The sequence below is a fragment of the Canis lupus genome, chromosome X, assembly GCF_003254725.2.
Source record: "Canis lupus dingo isolate Sandy chromosome X, ASM325472v2, whole genome shotgun sequence".
In the NCBI taxonomy this organism is placed as follows: domain Eukaryota; kingdom Metazoa; phylum Chordata; class Mammalia; order Carnivora; family Canidae; genus Canis; species Canis lupus.
The window spans coordinates 82,438,073-82,456,113 of record NC_064281.1 but is presented as its reverse complement, the minus strand read 5'-3'; the positions used below and the strand labels follow the sequence as shown (position 1 = coordinate 82,456,113).

At 38.4% G+C, this 18,041-nt stretch overlaps 1 protein-coding gene across 3 annotated transcripts in view; it reads right to left on the bottom strand.

The window, feature by feature from the left end:
- Nucleotides 1-18,041, bottom strand: part of COL4A5 (collagen type IV alpha 5 chain) — a 266,238-nt gene that overhangs the window by 130,459 nt on the left and 117,738 nt on the right. For all 3 annotated transcript variants that reach the window (XM_049107518.1, XM_025431466.3, XM_049107517.1), the window contains exon 3: nucleotides 1,218-1,307. In XM_049107518.1, coding sequence (XP_048963475.1) covers nucleotides 1,218-1,307 — 90 coding nt within the window. The remainder of the gene's footprint in view (nucleotides 1-1,217; nucleotides 1,308-18,041) is intronic.

The window sequence follows — 18,041 nt, the reverse complement described above, 5'->3', positions numbered from 1 at the left end:
TTTGACCTCAATAGTGCTGGCCTCCTGCCTCCAATACCAGTGCACACCTTACACAAACTTTCCAATTCTACTCAAGTACTCTACCCACCAGAAGGGACTCCTGGCTAGTTGACCCCATGGTAATCACTAGCTTTTATACTACCAGCACTGTGTGTGTGTCTCCCTAGGGTTATTATTTATTTTCTATAAGCCAGGCCTTCAACATTCTTACCAATGTAACATATACATATGGGGCATTGATAAGAGACTGTCAAATATTCAAGATAGCCCTTCCTATTGAGCACATCAAGCTAAACAGAGTAAGAATTCCAAAACCATGGGACGTGTGGGTGGCTCAGCAGTTAAGCATCTGCTTTCCGCTCGGGGAGTGATCCTGGAGTTCTGGGATCGAGTCCCACATCGGGCTCCCTGCATGGAGCCTGCTTCTCCCTCTGCCTATGTCTCTGCCTCTCTCTGTGTCTCTCATGAATAAATAAATAAAATCTTTAAAAACAAAAAACAAAACAAAAAAAAAACCAGGTACTCTAGTTACTGAGGCAAACTGTCATGTGGTATTACTGATTCTACTCATGTGCATGCTCCAGCCAACTTTTCTCACTCAGGGTCATCCAATTCCAAAAAGTTGTTTGCAATATGTCTTTGACTTTTACTTAACTCATTAATGACACTACTTCAGTTTTGGAAGCTGAAGAGACTAGCCTCAAATTCCTTGGCCCAAATACTGTTGGATAACAGCACAGCCCTTACCTTCTTGCTGGCCAACCAAGGCAAGGTCCTCACTGGTACTGTTCCATAGGGAAAATGGAACAGTGGGGAAGTTGGTGCTTTTTCTGGTTAAACATTTTGCTTATTATACTGCCACAGTAAATGGCTTGACCATTCTTTCATTTTGGCTTGTTCTCTTAATCAGCTACTCTGACACCTGGCAGTTTAGCTCTCTCCAGCTCAGCTGAGCTCCTCACAAAACTTAATTTTTGTTAAGGATCCCAATAACCATATCCAACTAACAGCATCTTCCAAAAACATCTGAATATGGCAGCAATATTCAGGTTTTTTTTAGCCAACAATAAAATACAGACTCTTAGCTATTCTATTGTTTTTTTTCTATATTAATTTCTGGCTATAACTCAGTAACCTCTTAGTTGATTTGACACCTAGTCCCACATTTAGCATGGCCTAATGCTTCTAGTATTACTGGCTGACAACCTGGAACATACCTTTTGTCCCCGAGGCCCTGGAGGCCCTTCTGGACCTGGAAATCCAGGCAAACCTGGATGGCCTTCCAAACCCGGAAATCCTCTCTCCCCCTGCAATTGAACAAGAGTTAATGTCATTTTTGATGAAGTTATTTGTGAATTTTCAAGCACGGACATGGTTGAGATTCAAAAAGACCAAAAGCCTATCTAAAGAGCATTAATTTAATGATACTAAATTCATAGTATCTGCTAACATGAGAAAACCTACATGATCTAAGTGGGAAAACTGCAAAACATTCTGAATTTATACCATATACAGTAATATAGTTTCTTGCTTTCTTGTAAAAGTAAAAGGCATATCAGAGATAGAGTGAGGTTTTAAACATATTGACATCAAGAGTTTAACAAGGAAGATGGCAATAAGTCCAGGAAACCAGGTCTGTAAGGGTTACATTAAGTAAGTTTGGTGCAGGGATGAAGTGTAAAAGAAAACCATCTGAGAAGTTTTCAGATTTGTTGCAGAATAGGAAGTTGCGGGATTATCCAGAATGGAAATTCATTAGCTGACTGCAGATAAATTAGTCAGAAAAGGGCTCTAGAACATCAAAAAATTTTATATTTCTTCTGATTGTAAAAATACTACAAAAAGGAATACATGGTTATTGTAGAAGACTAAAAAACATACAAAGAAAAAAACTACCAGTAATTCCTCTATTCATAATTACTAATTGAACTATAATGTCACTCAAGTCCTAGTTCTGACCACAGCACTTATCAACACTAGCACAGGAGGACTGCCAACCTACCAGTAAGGTTTCACCAAATTTTATCAGCATCTATGCAATAAGGTTGCCTGATGTGCACATCTGTACAGACAGATATATGGGAGTAGTAGACCTGCCATCTATACTAATATATCATTATATAACATGTTAGGCTTAGTTAACTTGCACATAGCCAATTATAGAAAGAGTGTGAACCCCAACACCCCTAGGAGATACAATCACAGAAAGCAAATTCACCACTATTAAGTTTAAGAACCCTGAGGGCTCACAGCTCCATGGCATGTGCTCCCAATTGCAGGGTTGTAAGAAATTCTTCGATTTTTCTAAGGCTTGAGGGCTGAGTCTCTGGCCAGAGGCTCTGGACTTCATTGTAGGAATGCTTGCTTTCACTAGATCCTAACCACAGTGACAGCCTAAGTAGCACCTGCAAAAGAGAAAGCATCCATATCTATAAAGCAACTAACTAATGGGCCATTGGAAGTGCATATCCCTAGAGGTTAAGGTAGGCTTTTATTATACCCCCAGTGTGTGTGTGTGGGGGGGGGGATGAGTGTGTGGTACTAAGTTTAGTCTAGACAATTTAGATAATTTTGTATTAAATAATTCCTTGTTATGTTAAGTCATAACAACTATAAGTACTTTGAAAAGACTACTTATGGTTAGTTTCCACTCATTACTTCAAAGCAAATGAAGCAAATGTTAGATAATTAATAGTAGGTTGAAACATTCCCATAGTCTTGGCAACAATTATTATTGATATATTAACATGCTTCCTATTTGTTATAAATATTTCTTTGTTGTTTTAATTAGTCATATAATTATGATAACTTAGTATTAATGTCATCAATTACTTTGAAGGGAATAGAGCAAGAGCGGAAAAATAAAAAGTTCAAAATTTCTAGATCTGGATTGTCTCATATTACTACACAGCTCACTTCTGGCAGAGTTGGTAGTAGAAATCTGATTGCAAGCACAAGTCAGAAAGGAAGCTAAAAGGAAAAAAAAAAATCTAGTTCAAGTAGATTTCCGTAAGTGGAAAACAGAGCTACATTCTGGGATCTCCACTGGTATTTAAAGCGTTTCTCTGCCAAAACTTGAGTATAATGTTTGAAGAGAGCTATATTTTCTCAGAAGCAAAATTGCTGTTTGGGCAATAGATAAGAGAGGAATAAACCAGAAATTCCAAGTAGAGAGTGCTAGAAAGCTTAATGTGTTTTTATTAATATAACCCCGTAGACCTATAAATTATATATCCTTAAATCTCCTCATAATATAGTCAAATAATGTTGTGGGCCTATCTAGCTGACTGACTGACATTATACCAAGGAAGAGAGAAGGGTACCTACTGGACAGTAGCAAAATAATTGCAAGCACAATCCCCAGCCTTTAAAGGGTAGAAAGTTTCCTGCAGTAGAAACTATAGAAACCTGCCATGAGGTAGGGTGAGGGAGTCTTCTACCTAATTCCCGCAGATGGTATGAAGGTTGACATTTGTTGTTTGCCTACTGTTTGCTACTGGTGGCAAGGCAATCATCCACTCCTTAAAACTCATCTGCAGGGATCCCCTGTATTGAGCTATTCTAAACTATTTCCATGTTTTATTTATTTAATTCTCCCAATGACAATATAAGGTAAATATTACTATTATTTCCATTCTACAGATGAAGAGTTGGGACACAGACGAATTGTGTAATTTTCCTAAGGCGAATTTAACATAAGAAACGCTGAGTTCACTACCTTTATACCATCTTCCCTATTCCAGGAAATAGCACAACCTAGACCAGAAATTTGAAATAATCTTGCCTCTACTCTTTCCATTACTCTTTCATCTAGTCAATCATGCTATCTCCATCATTTCATTCTTAGTACCCAGTAAAACAAATACAAAATATCCATTCAATGAATGAACTTCCTTAATGGATTATATAACACTTATGGCATATATTTTTGCCCCAAATACAGAAAAAATATAAGTTAGGGTTAGGAGAAATTATACAAAGGATAACTTTTTATGATAAAGGTCTCTTGGGCAGCCCTCGTGGCCCAGCGGTTTGGTGCTGCCTTCGGCCTGGGGCCTGACAGGGTCGAGTCCCACGTCGGGCTCCCTGCATGGAGCCTGCTTCTCCCTCTGCCTGTGTCTCTGCCTCTCTCTCTCTCTCTCTCTCTCTCTCTCTCTCTCTCTGTGTGTGTCTCATGAATAAATAAATAAAATCTTTAAAAAGGTCTCTTAGGGATCCCTGGGTGGCGCAGCGGTTTAGCACCTCCCTTTGGCCCGGGGCGTGATCCTGGAGACCCGAGATCGAATCCCACGTCGGGCTCCCGGTGCATGGAGCCTGCTTCTCCCTCTGCCTATGTCTCTGCCTCTCTCTCTCTCTCTCTCTCTCTCTCTCTCTGTGTGACTATCATAAATAAATAAATAATTTTTTAAAAAAAGAAAAAAAAAGGTCTCTTATATACCACAAGCTAGTATTAAAAAGAATAACAGACTGACTTACTTAGAAGGAAAATCTACATTATGAGCCAAAGGTACCCATAATAATGTTACAATTTTACATGAAGGGCACTTTATAATCACAGTAAGAAAATTACATGATTATGGGATTGAAAAAAGATTTTAAGAATAGTTTCTTAAGAAAGATACAAAATTAACAGGAAAAACACTGGATTTCTTTTTTTTAAGATTTTATTTATTTATTTGAGAAAAAGAGTGAGCAAAGTGGAGCACAAGTAGAGGCAGAGGGAGTAGTAGATTCCCCCCTGAGCAGGGAGCCCGATGTGTGGCTCGATCCCAGGACCCTGGGATCATGACCTGAGCTGAAGGCAGATGCTTAACTAACTGAGCCACCCAGGCACCAAACACTGGATTTCTGCAGTCAGAAAAAAATTAAAAGTGGTACAAACTGCTATAATGACCATTGAGATTAAAATTATTTTGGGATTATAGTATCGCAAAAATGTAAAAATTATATAAACATTTGGGCAAGACAATACCATAATGGACTAATGAAAATAATGAACTGAAAAAATGCAATTATGGGCAATTTTGTCTTCTTTTTGAATAATTTCTATGTTGTTTTTGTAATTATATAGTACAAAGATATATTTGATGTAATATAGTTAGGAGAACAAGAATATGGATCTTTGACAACTGCCAAATGGAGATAATGTAGGTCAGATGATCTCAAACCTTAGCTTCCATCAAAACTGCTTGGACAACTTGTTAAAACACAGATTACCTGGTTAGAGTTAGATTGAGTAGGTCTGCTAGGAGCCTCAGAACCTGCATTTCTAATAAGCTCCCAGAAAATGTTGATGCCACTGGTAGGAACACCTTGTTTAGGTAATGTTTGAGTGTGACATTGATTTTATTTTACTTTATAATTTTTACTGAAGTATAGTTGACATACAATGTTATACTAGTTTCAGATGTACAACATAGTGAATTGACAATTCTATACATGTTCACCATGATAAGCAGTTACTATCTATGTGACATGAATTTTTGTTGTCAGATGGTTAATTTCTTGTCATCAGGAGTCTAGCAAGTTTTGTTTTTGGCAATGTGCACTTGGACACATTTCTTTGGCAGAATTGACATATTTTATTATTTGTGTGTTAAACTTACTTTTTAGAAGCAGTTTTATTGAGGTACAATTAATATACAATAAATTGCACATATTTAAAGCATACGATTTGAATTTTTTTACATCTGTAACAACCAAAATAATGAACATAGCCACCACTCACAAGAATCTCCTTCTTTTTTCAACAAATGTCGCTCCAACAAGTAGACATCCATATGCAAAAAAAGAATATAGACAGAAACCTCACACTCTTCATAAAAATCAACTCAAAATGGATCATACACCTAAATACAAAACTATAAAACTCCTAGAAGACAGTATAGGAGAAAATCTAGATGACTTTGGGTATGGTGATAATTTTTCAGATACAGCAAAGGCACAATCCTTGAAAAAAATAACTAATAAGCTGGACTTTATTAATGACTTCTACTCTGTAAAAGACAGCATTAATGAGAATGAGAAGACAAGCCACAGACAGGGAGAAAATATTTGCAAAGGAAACATCTTGATAAAGAACTAGTATCTGAAATATACAAAGAACTCTTAAAGCTCAATAATAAGAAAACAAACACCCTGATTTAAAAATGGGCCAAGACTTCTTTAACAGATACTCACCAAAGAAGATATACAGGGTGATGGGCATTAAGGAGGGCACGTGATGTAATGAGCACTGAGCATAATATACAATTAGGCGTTATATACAACTGAAGTTTACCTCTGAAACTAATAATGCACTACGTATTAATTAATTGAATTTAAATTAAAAAAGAAGATATACAGATGGTAAATAAGCATATGAAAATATGTTCCATGTAATACATCATCAGGGAAATGCAAACTTAAATAACAATTATATACTGCTACATACCCATTAGAATGGCCAAAACAAAAAACCCACCAAATGAGGGCAAAGATATGGAGCAACAGGAACCCTCATTCACTGTTGGTGGGAAGGCAAAATGATACAGCCACTTTGAAAGACAGTTTGGCAGTTTCCTGCAAAACTAAATATACTCATATGATCCAGCAACGATGTTGCTTGATATTTATCCAAAAGAGTTTAAAATTTATATCGCCACACACACAAAACAGCATGTGGATGCTTATAGCAGATTTATTCATCATTGCTAAAACTTGGAAGCAACCAACATGCCCTTCAGTAGAAGAAGAGATAAAGAAACTGGTACATCCAGACAATGGAATATCATTCAGCACTAAAAAGAAATGAACTATTAAGTAATGAAAAGGCATGGAGGAACTTTAAACGTGTATTACTAAGAGAAAAAAGCCAATCTGGAAAGGCTACATACTGTATGATTTTAACTATATGATATTCTAGAACAGACAAAATTATGGAGGCAGTAAAAAGATCACTGGTTGCCAGGGATGGGAATGGTAGATGAACAGATGGAACACAAAAGAGTTTTAGGGCAGTGAAAATACTCAAATGATAATGATGGATACATGTCATTATACATTTGCCCAAATCCACAGAATGTACAACACCAAGAGTGAGCTCTAAGTTAAACTACAAACTTTGGGTGATAATGATGTATTAATGTAGGTTCATCAATTGCAACAAATGTAACACTCTGGTGGAGGAATTGATAGTTAGGGAAGCTATGCCTGTATGCATGTGTGGGGCCAGGGGTATATGCAAAATTTCTGTATCTTTCTTGCAATTTTGCTGGGAGCCTAAAATAGCTCTAAAGAATAAGTATCTAATTAATAACAATATTGAAGTGAACATTATAAATATAAAAATTTTTTTGGGATCCCTGGGTGGCGCAGCGGTTTGGTGCCTGCCTTTGGCCCAGGGCACGATCCTGGAGACCCGGGATCGAATCCCACATCAGGCTCCCGGTGCATGGAGCCTGCTTCTCCCTCTGCCTATGTCTCTGCCTCTCTCTCTCTCTGTGACTATCATAAATAAATAAAAATTTAAAAAATTTTTTCTGTGTTCCCTTTTATATAATATTTTCCTCATGCTTCTATTCATCCTCCCCCAAGGTGATGACTGACTTACTGTCATTATAAATTAATTTTATTTTTCTAGAACTTATATACATGGAATTATACAGAATGAACTCTTTTGTCTAACTTTTCATTCAGCATAATTATTTGAGATTTAGACATGTTATGGTACATGTTAATAGTTCTTTCCTTCTTATTGCTGAGTAGTATTCCACAGTATAAATTATATTACACTTTGTTGATTCATCCACCTGTGAACAGCAATTGAGTTGTTTCCTGTTTCTGGTTATTACAAATAAAGCTACCATGAACTTATGTACTAGTTTTGTACAGACATATGCTTTCACTTCTCCTAGGTAAATGCCTAGGAAAAGACAATCATCTGATAGGTTTATGCTTATCTTTTAAAGAAACTGTCAAATTTATTAATATGGGTTTTCATTTTATATTTGTATCAGCAATCTATAATAGTTCCAGTTGATCCACATCCTCATCTATATTAATATGGATATATTTTAATATTTAGATATTCTAGGAAGTTTATGGTAGTATCTTATTATGGTTTTTTATGCATTTCCCTATTTAATGATGTTGACTAACTTTTCATGTGTTTATTTTCCATCTACATATCTTATTTTGTGAAGTGCTTTAAAATATTTTGCCACTTTGTTTCTAGTTTAATTTTATTTTGGGATGTTTGTTTTATTATTGAGTTTTGAAATTTCTTTACATATTCTGTATATAAGTCTTTTTATGATTATGTAATTTGCAAATGTTTTTTCCCAGACTGCATTTTTTCATTCTCTGAATAAGGTCTTCAGAAAAGAATAAGTTCTGGGCAGCCCCAGTGGCACAGCGGTTTAGCGCTGCCTGCAGCCCAGGACGTGATCCTGGAGACCTGGGATCGAGTCCCATGTCGGGGTCCCTGCATGGAGCCTGCTTCTCCCTCTGCCTGTGTCTCTGCCTCTCTCTCTCGCTCTGTATCTCTCATGAGTAAATAAAATAAAATCCTTAAAAAAAGAGAAAAGAATAAGTTCTTATTATTGATGAAAAATAATTTATCAATCTTTGTTTTATAGATTATGATTTTGGTATTCTAAGAAATATCTGCCTAACCCAAGATCATAAGGAATTCCTCCTATGTTTTCTTCTAAAATATTTATAGATTTAGGTTTTATATTTAAGCCTATAATCTATTATGAGTTAATTTTTGTGTACAGTGCAAGCAATGAGTCAAAGTCCATTTTTGTGTGTATGCATATATAATTGTTCCAGTACTATTTGTTGAAAGACTGCCTTTTCTCCACCTAACTGCCTCTGCATTTTTGTAAAAAAAACATCAATTCATTTTACATCTGTGAGTCTATTTATGGACTCTTCTGTTCCATTAATCTATATGTCTATTCTTTTGCTATTAATATACTATCATATTTATTATATAGTTTTATACTGTCTTGGAATTGCATATTTTATATTTCCTTCTTTTTTTATTTTAAATTTGATTTACTTGGCCTTTTCTAGCTTCTTAAATGGAAAATGTGGGTCACTGATTTTAAATCTTTCTTCTTTTCTAACATAGGTATTTAAAGCAATTTTCCACTAAGCCCTGCTCTACCTCCATCCCACAATCCTCAGGATACTGCAGTTTAATCATTATGCAATTTAGTGTATTTTCTAATTTTCTTAGTGATTTCTTCTTTGGTATATCAGTTATTTAGAATAGTGTTTTCTAATTTCAAAATAGTTGGGAATTTTCTACATATATTATTATTGTTGATTTCATATGTGGTCAAAGAATATACACTGATGTTTCCAATCTTTGGGTATTTATAGGGTATCTTTTATGGCACATCATGTGGTCTACCTTGGAGAAAATTCCATCTGCCTTTGAAGAAAAACACATTCTGTAATTGGATGTAGGACTTCATATATGTCAATTAGGTCTAAGTTGTTAATGAAATTCATATCATCTCTGCCTTTACTGATTTTTTTCTAGTTGTTCTGTCAATGACTAAGACAGGTGTGTTAGGGTCTATCAAATATGATTGTGGATTTGTCTATGTATCCCTTTAATTCTGTCACTGTTGCTTCATGCATTTTGAAGTTCCATTGTTATGCTTTAAACAGTCTTCTGTCCATCACACGAGATCCCAAATAGCCAAAGTAATCTTGAAAAAGAAAAACAAAGCTGGAGGCATCACAATTCCAGACTTCAAGTTATTATTTTTCAGGCTTCAAGTTATATTACAAAGCCATAGTAGCCAAAACAGTATGGTACTAGCACAAAAATAGACATGTAGATCAAGAGAAAAAACAGAAAACTCAGAAATAAATCCAAAACTGTATGGCCAAGTAATCTTTGACAAAACAGGAAAGAATATCCAATGGAAAAGGACAGTCTCTTCAGCAAACAGTGACGGGAAAACTGGACAGTGATATGCAGAAGAATGAAACTGGACCACTTTCTTACACTATACAAAAAATAAATTCAAAATGGATGAAAGACCTAAATGTGAGACAGGAAACCATCAAAATCCTAGAGGAGAATACAGGCAGCAACCTCTTTGACCTCAGCCACAGTAACATCTTGCTAGACACATCTCCAGAGGCAAAGGAAACAAAAGCAAAAATGAACTATTGGAACTTCATCAATATAAAAAGCTTCTGTACACTGATGGAAACAATCAACAAAATAAAAGATAACTGATAGATGGGAGACGATATTTGCAAATGATATAAAGGGCTAGTATCTAGAACCTATAAAGAACTCATCAAAATCAACACCCAAAAAATAAATAATCCAGTTAAGAAATGGTCAGAAAACATGAACAGACATTTCTCCAAAGAAGTCATAGAGGGATCCTGGGAGGCTCAGTTGGTTAAGCATCTGCTTCCCAGGGTTCTGGGATCAAGTCCCATGTCCAGCTCCATGCTCCGCAGGGAGTCGGCCTCAATCTGTGCTATTCCTCCCTGCTCATGCTCTCTCTTTCAAATAAATAAAGAAAAGCTTAAAAAAAAACAAAGAAGATATACAAATGGCTAACAGACACATGAAAAAATGTTCAACATCACTCATCTCCGGGGAAAAAGAAATCAAGACCACAATAAGAGGAGGGGCAAGACGGCGGAAGAGTAGGGTCCCCAAATCACCTGTCCCCAACAAATTACCTAGATAACCTTCAAATCATCCTGAAAATCTACGAATTCGGCCTGAGATTTAAAGAGAGAACAGCTGGAACGCTACAGTGAGAAGAGTTCGCGCTTCTCTCAAGGTAGGAAGCCGGGGGGGGGGGGGGGGGAATAAAGAAACAAAAGGCATCCAAGGGAGAGGGGCTCCGCAAGGAGCCGGGCTAAGGCCGAGGCAAGTGCCCCCAGGACAGGAGAGCCCCACCCCGGAGAAGCAGGAGCTGCACCAACCTTCCCGGGTGGAAAGGCGCCCGCAGGGAGTTAGAGCAGGACCCCAGGAGGGCGGGGATGCCCTCGGGCTCCCTGGGACACTAACAGACACCTGCGCCCCAGGGAGAGTGCGCCGAGCTCCCTAAGGGCTGAGGCGCACACGCATTGACCCGGGAGCAGCTCGGAGGGGCTCGGGCAGAGGAAGAAGCTCCGTGCTGAGGGGGCTGCGCGGGTCCCGGGAGCAACTCGGTGGCGGCTCCGGCAGAGGAAGAGGCTCCGTAAGGAGGAGGCTGAGCGGCATCGGGAGCAGCTTGGAGGGGCTCGGGGGCGGCTCCGCGGAGGGGACTGCGCGGCAGGGAGCACGAATCCAACAGTGCCGGCCGGGAGCACAGGGCGCCGGGACACAGCCCAGGATTCGACATCCCCCCGGAAAGGCGAGGCCGGGAGGGCCCAGGACAGCAAGGACACTCCCGCCCCGAGCTGAGCAGATCAGCGGCCCCGCCCCCGGAGCCTCCAGGCCCTGCAGAGAGCTCCTAAGTTACTGTGGGAGCTGAATCCAGGGCTCCAGAGCTGGCCCGGGCACTGTGGTTGTTCCTCCTGGGGCCTCACCGGGTAAACAACTCCCACTGAGCCCTGCACCAGGCAGGGGGCAGAGGAGCTCCCCCAAGTGCTAACACCTGAAAATCAGCAGAACAGGCCCCTCCCCCAGAAGACCAGCTAGACGGACAAGTTCCAGGGGAAGTCAAAGGACTTAAAAGTATGCAGACACAGAAGATACTCCCCCGTGTTTTTTTTTTTTTTTTTGCTTTTTGATTTGTTTCCTTCCCCCACCCCTTTTTTTCCTTTCTTTCTCTTTTTCTTTTTTCTTTTTTTCTTCCTTTTTTCTTTTTCTCTTTTCCTTCCTTCTTTCTCTCCTCTCCTTTGCTCCTTCTTCCAATAAAACTTGTTTTTGGCCACTCTGCACTGAGCAAAATGACTAGAAGGAAAACCTCACCTCAAAAGAAAGAATCAGAAACAGTCCTCACTCCCACAGAGTTACAAAATCTGGATTACAATTCAATGTCAGAAAGCCAATTCAGAAGCACTATTATACAGCTACTGGTGGCTCTAGAAAAAAGCATAAAGGACTCAAGAGACTTCATGACTGCAGGACTTAGATCCAATCAGGCAGAAATTAAAAATCAATTGAATGAGATGCAATCCAAACTAGAAGTCCTAATGACGAGGGTTAATGAGGTGGAAGACGAATGAGTGACATAGAAGACAAGTGGATGGCAAAGAGGGAAACTGAGGGAAAAAGAGACAAACAATTAAAAGACCATGAAGATAGATTACGGGAAATAAACGACGGCCAGAGGAAGAAAAACCTACATTTAATAGGGGTTCCCGAGGGCGCCAAGAGGGATAGAGGGCCAGAATATGTATTTGAACAAATCATAGCTGAAAACTTTCCTAATCTGGGAAGGGAAACAGGCATTCAGATCCAGGAAATAGAGACACCCCCCTAAAATCAATAAAAACCATCCAACACCTCGACATTTAATAGTGAAGCTTGCAAATTCCAAAGATAAAGAGAAGATCCTTCAAACAGCAAGAGACAAGAAATCCCTGACTTTTATGGGGAGGAGTATTAGGGTAACAGCAGACCTCTCCACAGAGACCTGGCAGGCCAGAAAGGGCTGGCAGGATATATTCAGACTCCTAAATGAGAACAACATGCAACCAAGAATACTTTATCCAGCAAGGCTCTCATTCAAAATGGAAGGAGAGAAAAAGAGGTTCCAAGACAGGCAGAAACTGAAAGAATATGTGACCTCCAAACCAGCTGTGCAAGAAATTTTAAGCGGGATCTTAAAATTCCCCTTTAAGAAGAAGTCCAGTGGAACAATCCACAAAAACAAGGACTGAATAGATATCATGATGACACTAAATTCATATCTTTCAATAGTAACTCTGAACGTGAATGGGCTTAATGACCCCATCAAAAGGCACAGGGTGTCAGACTGGATAAAAAAAGCAGGACCCATCTATTTGCTGTCTACTAGAGACTCATTTTAGACAGAAGGGCACCTACACCTGAAAATAAAAGGTTGGAGAACCATTTACCATTCAAATGGTCCTCAAAAGAAAGCAGGAGTAGCAATCCTTATATCAGATAAACTAACATTTACCCCGAAGACTGTAGTGAGAGATGAAGAAGGACACTATCTCATACTTAAAGGATCTATCCAACAAGAGGACTAAACAATCCTCAATATATATGCCCCGAATGTGGGAGCTGCCAAATATTTAAATCAATTAATAACCAAAGTGAAGAAATACTTAGATAATAATACACTTATACTTGGTGACTTCAATCTAGCTCTTTCTATTCTAGATAAGTCTTTTATGCACAACATCTCCAAAGAAACGAGAGCTTTAAATGATACACAGGACCACGTGGATTTCACAGACATTTACAGAACTTTACATCCAAACTCAACTGAATACACATTCTTCTCAAGTGCACATGGAACTTTCTCCAGAACAGACCACATACTGGGTCACAAATCCGGTCTGAACCGATATCAAAAGATTGGGATCGTCCCCTGCATATTCTCAGACCATAATGCCTTGAAATTAGAACTAAATCACAAGAAGAAGTTTGGAAGGACCTCAAACACGTGGAGGTTAAGGACCATCATGCTAAAAGATGAAAGGGTCCACCACGAAATTAAGGAAGAATTAAAAAGATTCATGGAAACTAATGAGAATAAAGATACAACTGTTCGAAATCTTTGTGATGCAGCAAAAGCAGTCCTAAGGGGGAAATACATCGCAATACAAGCATCCATTCAAAAACTGGAAAGAACTCAAATACAAAAGCTAACCTTACACATAAAGCAGCTAGAGAAAAAACAGCAAATAGATCCTACACCCAACAGAAGAAGAGAGTTAATTAAGATTTGAGCAGAAATAAACGAAATTGAGACCAGAACTGTGGAACAGATCAACAAAACCAGGAGTTGGTTCTTTGAAAGAATTAATAAGATAGATAAACCATTAGCCGGCCTTATTAAAAAGAAGAGAGAGAAGACTCCAATTAATAAAATCATGAATGAGAAAGGAGAGATCACTACCAACACCAAGGAAATACAAACGATTTTAAAAACATATTATGAACAGCTATATGCCAATAAATTAGGCAATCTAGGAGAAATGGACGCATTCCTGGAAAGCCACAAACTACCAAAACTGGAACAGGACGAAATAGAAAACCTGAACAGGCCAATAACCTGGGAGGAAATTGAAGCAGTCATCAAAAACCTCCCAAGACACAAAAGTCCAGGGCCAGATGGCTTCCCTGGGGAATTCTATCAAACGTTTAAAGAAGAAACCATACCTATTCTACTAAAGCTGTGTGGAAAGATAGAAAGAGATGGAGTACTTCCAACTTCGTTCTATGAGGCCAGCATCACCTTAATTCCAAAACCAGACAAAGACCCCACCAAAAAGGAGAATTCCGGACCAATATCCCTGATGAACATGGATGCAAAAATTCTGAACAAGATACTAGCCAATAGGATCCAACAATACATTAAGAAAATTATTCACCATGACCAAGTAGTATTTATCCCCGGGACACAAGGCTGGTTCAACACTCGTAAAACAATCAATGTGATTCATCATATCAGTAAGAGAAAAACCAAGAACCATATGATCCTCTCATTAGATACAAAGAAAGCATTTGACAAAATACAGCATCCATTCCTGATCAAAACTCTTCAGAGTGTAGGGATAGAGGGAACTTTCCTCGACATCTTAAAAGTCATCTACGAAAAGCCCACAGCAAATATCATTCTCAATGGGGAAGCACTGGGAGCCTTTCCCCTAAGATCAGGAACAAGGCAGGGATGTCCACTCTCACCACTGCTATTCAACATAGTACTGGAAGTCCTAGCATCAGCAATCAGACAACAAAAAGAAATTAAAGGAATTCAAATTGGCAAAGAAGAAGTGAAACTCTCCCTCTTCGCCTATGGCATGATACTCTACATAGAAAACCCAAAAGCCTCCACCCCAAGATTGCTAGAACTCATAAAGCAGTTTGGTAGCGTGGCAGGATACAAAATCAATGCCCAGAAATGAATGGCATTTCTATATACTAACAATGAGACTGAAGAAAGAGAAATAAAGGAGTCAATCCCATTAACAATTGCACCCCAAAGCATAAGATACCTAGGAATAAACCTAACCAAAGAGGTAAAGGATCTATACCCTAAAAACTATAGAACACTTCTGAAAGAAATTGAGGAAGACACAAAGAGATTGAAAAATATTCCATGCTCATGGATTGGCAGAATTAATGTTGTGAAAATGTCAATGTTACCCAGGGCAATTTACACGTTTAACACAATCCCTATGAAAATACCATGGACTTTCTTCAGAGAGTTAGAACAAATTATTTTAAGATTTGTGTGGAATCAGAAAAGACCCCAAATAGCCAGGGGAATTTTAAAAAAGAAAACCATATCTGGGGGCATCACAATGCCAGATTTCAGATTGTACTACAAAGCTGTGGTCATCAAGACAGTGTGGTACTGGCACAAAAACAGACACATAGATCAATGGAACAGAAATAGAGAACCGAGAAGTTGACCCTGAACTTCATGGTCAACTAATATTCGATAAAGGAGGAAAGACTATCCATTGGAAGAAAGACAGTCTCTTCAATAAATGGTGCTGGGAAAATTGGGCATCCACATGCAGAAGAATGAAACTAGACCACTCTCTTTCACTATACACAAAGATAAACTCAAAATGGATGAAAGATCGAAATGTGAGACAAGATTCCATCAAAATCCTAGAGGAGAACACAGGCAACACCCTTTTTGAACTCGGCCACAGTAACTTCTTGCAAGATACATCCACGAAGGCAAAAGAAACAAAAGCAAAAATGAACTATTGGGACTTCATCAAGATAAGAAGCTTTTGCACAGCAATGGATATAGTCAACAAAGCTAAAAGACAACCTACAGAATGGGAGAAGATATTTGCAAATGACGTATCAGATAAAGGGTTAGTTTCCAAGATCTATAAAGAACTTTTTAAACTCTACACCAAAGAAACAAACAATCCAATCATGAAATGGGCAAAAGACATGAACAGAAATCTCACAGAGGAAGACATAGACATGGCCAACATGCACATGAGAAAATGCTCTGCATCACTTGCCATCAGGGAAATACAAATCAAAACCACAATGAGATACCACCTCACACCAGTGAGAATGGGGAAAATTAACAAGGCAGGAAACCACAAATGTTGGAGAGGATGTGGAGAAAGGGGAACCCTCTTACACTGTTGGTAGGAATGTGAACTGGTGCAGCCACTCTGGAAAACTGTGTGGAGGTTCCTCAAAGAGTTAAAAATAGATGTGCCCTACGACCCAGCGATTGCACTGTTGGGGATTTACCCCAAAGATTCAGATGCAATGAAATGCCGGGACACTTGCACCCCGATGTTTATAGCAGCAATGTCCACAATAGCCAAACTGTGGAAAGAGCCTCGGTGTCCATCAAAAGATGAATGGATAAAGAAGATGTGGTTTATGTATACAATGGAATATTACTCAGCCATTAGAAATGACAAATACCCACCATTTGCTTCAACGTGGATGGACCTGGAGGGTATTATGCTGAGTGAAGTACGTCAATCGGAGAAGGACAAACAGTGTATGTTCTCATTCATTTGGGGAATATAAATAATAGTGAAAGGGAATATAAGGGAAGGGAGAAGAAATGTGTGGGAAATATCAGAAAGGGAGACAGAACATAAAGACTGCTAACTCTGGGAAACGAAGTAGGGGTGGTGGAAGGGGAGGAGGGTGGGCGGTGGGGGTGAATGGGTGATGGGTACTGAGGGGGGCACTTGACGGGATGAGCACTGGGTGTTATTCTGTATGTTGGTAAATTGAACTCCAATAAAAAATAAATTTATTTAAAAAAAAGACCACAATAAGATACCACCTCACATCTGTCAGAATGGCTAAAATTAACAACTCAGGAAAAAACAGATATTGGAAAGAATGCAGAGAAAGGAGAACCCTCTTACAATGTTGGGGAGAATGCAAGCTGGTGCAGCTACTCTGGAAAACAATATGGAGGTTCCTCAAAAACTTACATATAGAACTATCCTATGACCCAGCAATTTCACTACTAGGTAATTACCAAAAGGATACAAAAATGCTGATTTAAAGGAGGCACATGTCAAAGTATGATCCCAGTAGGGAATCCTGAACAATTCTGATTGTCCCATGATCTATTCTAAATAACCACTTAATGTTTCATTTATTTTCTTTTATCTGGTGATCTCTTTGAGGCATGCTTCAGAGTTAGGCATGCAACATGAAAATAATAGGAAAAGCATTGATGAAGTGTGGGTGGAAACCTTGTTAAATATCTGAGAGTGAAGTTTGAGTTAAAAGACATTTGAACTTGGGATTGACTGGGAGGCCAAAGAATTAAAGAAGAGAAGATTCTCTCAAGACATGAGTAAGTTGTGTGTTAATGGTGTGTGCTTTGTGTGTATGAATGGGAATTATAAATGATGTTGAATTCTAGGTGAATTCATGGCTCCAACCATCAATGTCGACAGAAGATCAAGCTGCAAATATTTATGTTTTAAAACTTAAATTATAACGCTAGTTAAATCTAACAACTAGTTTTAATGTTCATGAGTAAATTTTATGTAAGTTACCTTTTACATTCCGTATGAAAAGACTAATGTTAAGTACAGACTGGAGATTGGGAATCAATTTGGGGAAGATATTTTGTGGTTTCTTTCATCATACAAAAGAAAAAAATTAGACATCTGGGGAATTGGAGTAATTTTCTTATCTAGTTTTTAAGACTAGAATGCTAAAAAACAAAAATATGAAAGAAATTAAAAACCCTTATTATTAAATTGATCTGTGAAAACACTGCTACTGGAAATTGAGTGGGACTGGAGGCCTTTCTTCCAGAAAACAAGGACTTGATTGTCAGGCCTATATTAGGTTCTGAACCTTAATGCCATGTATTTGTACTTGTTAAAAATTGTTTCAATGAAAAATAGATTAGAAATAT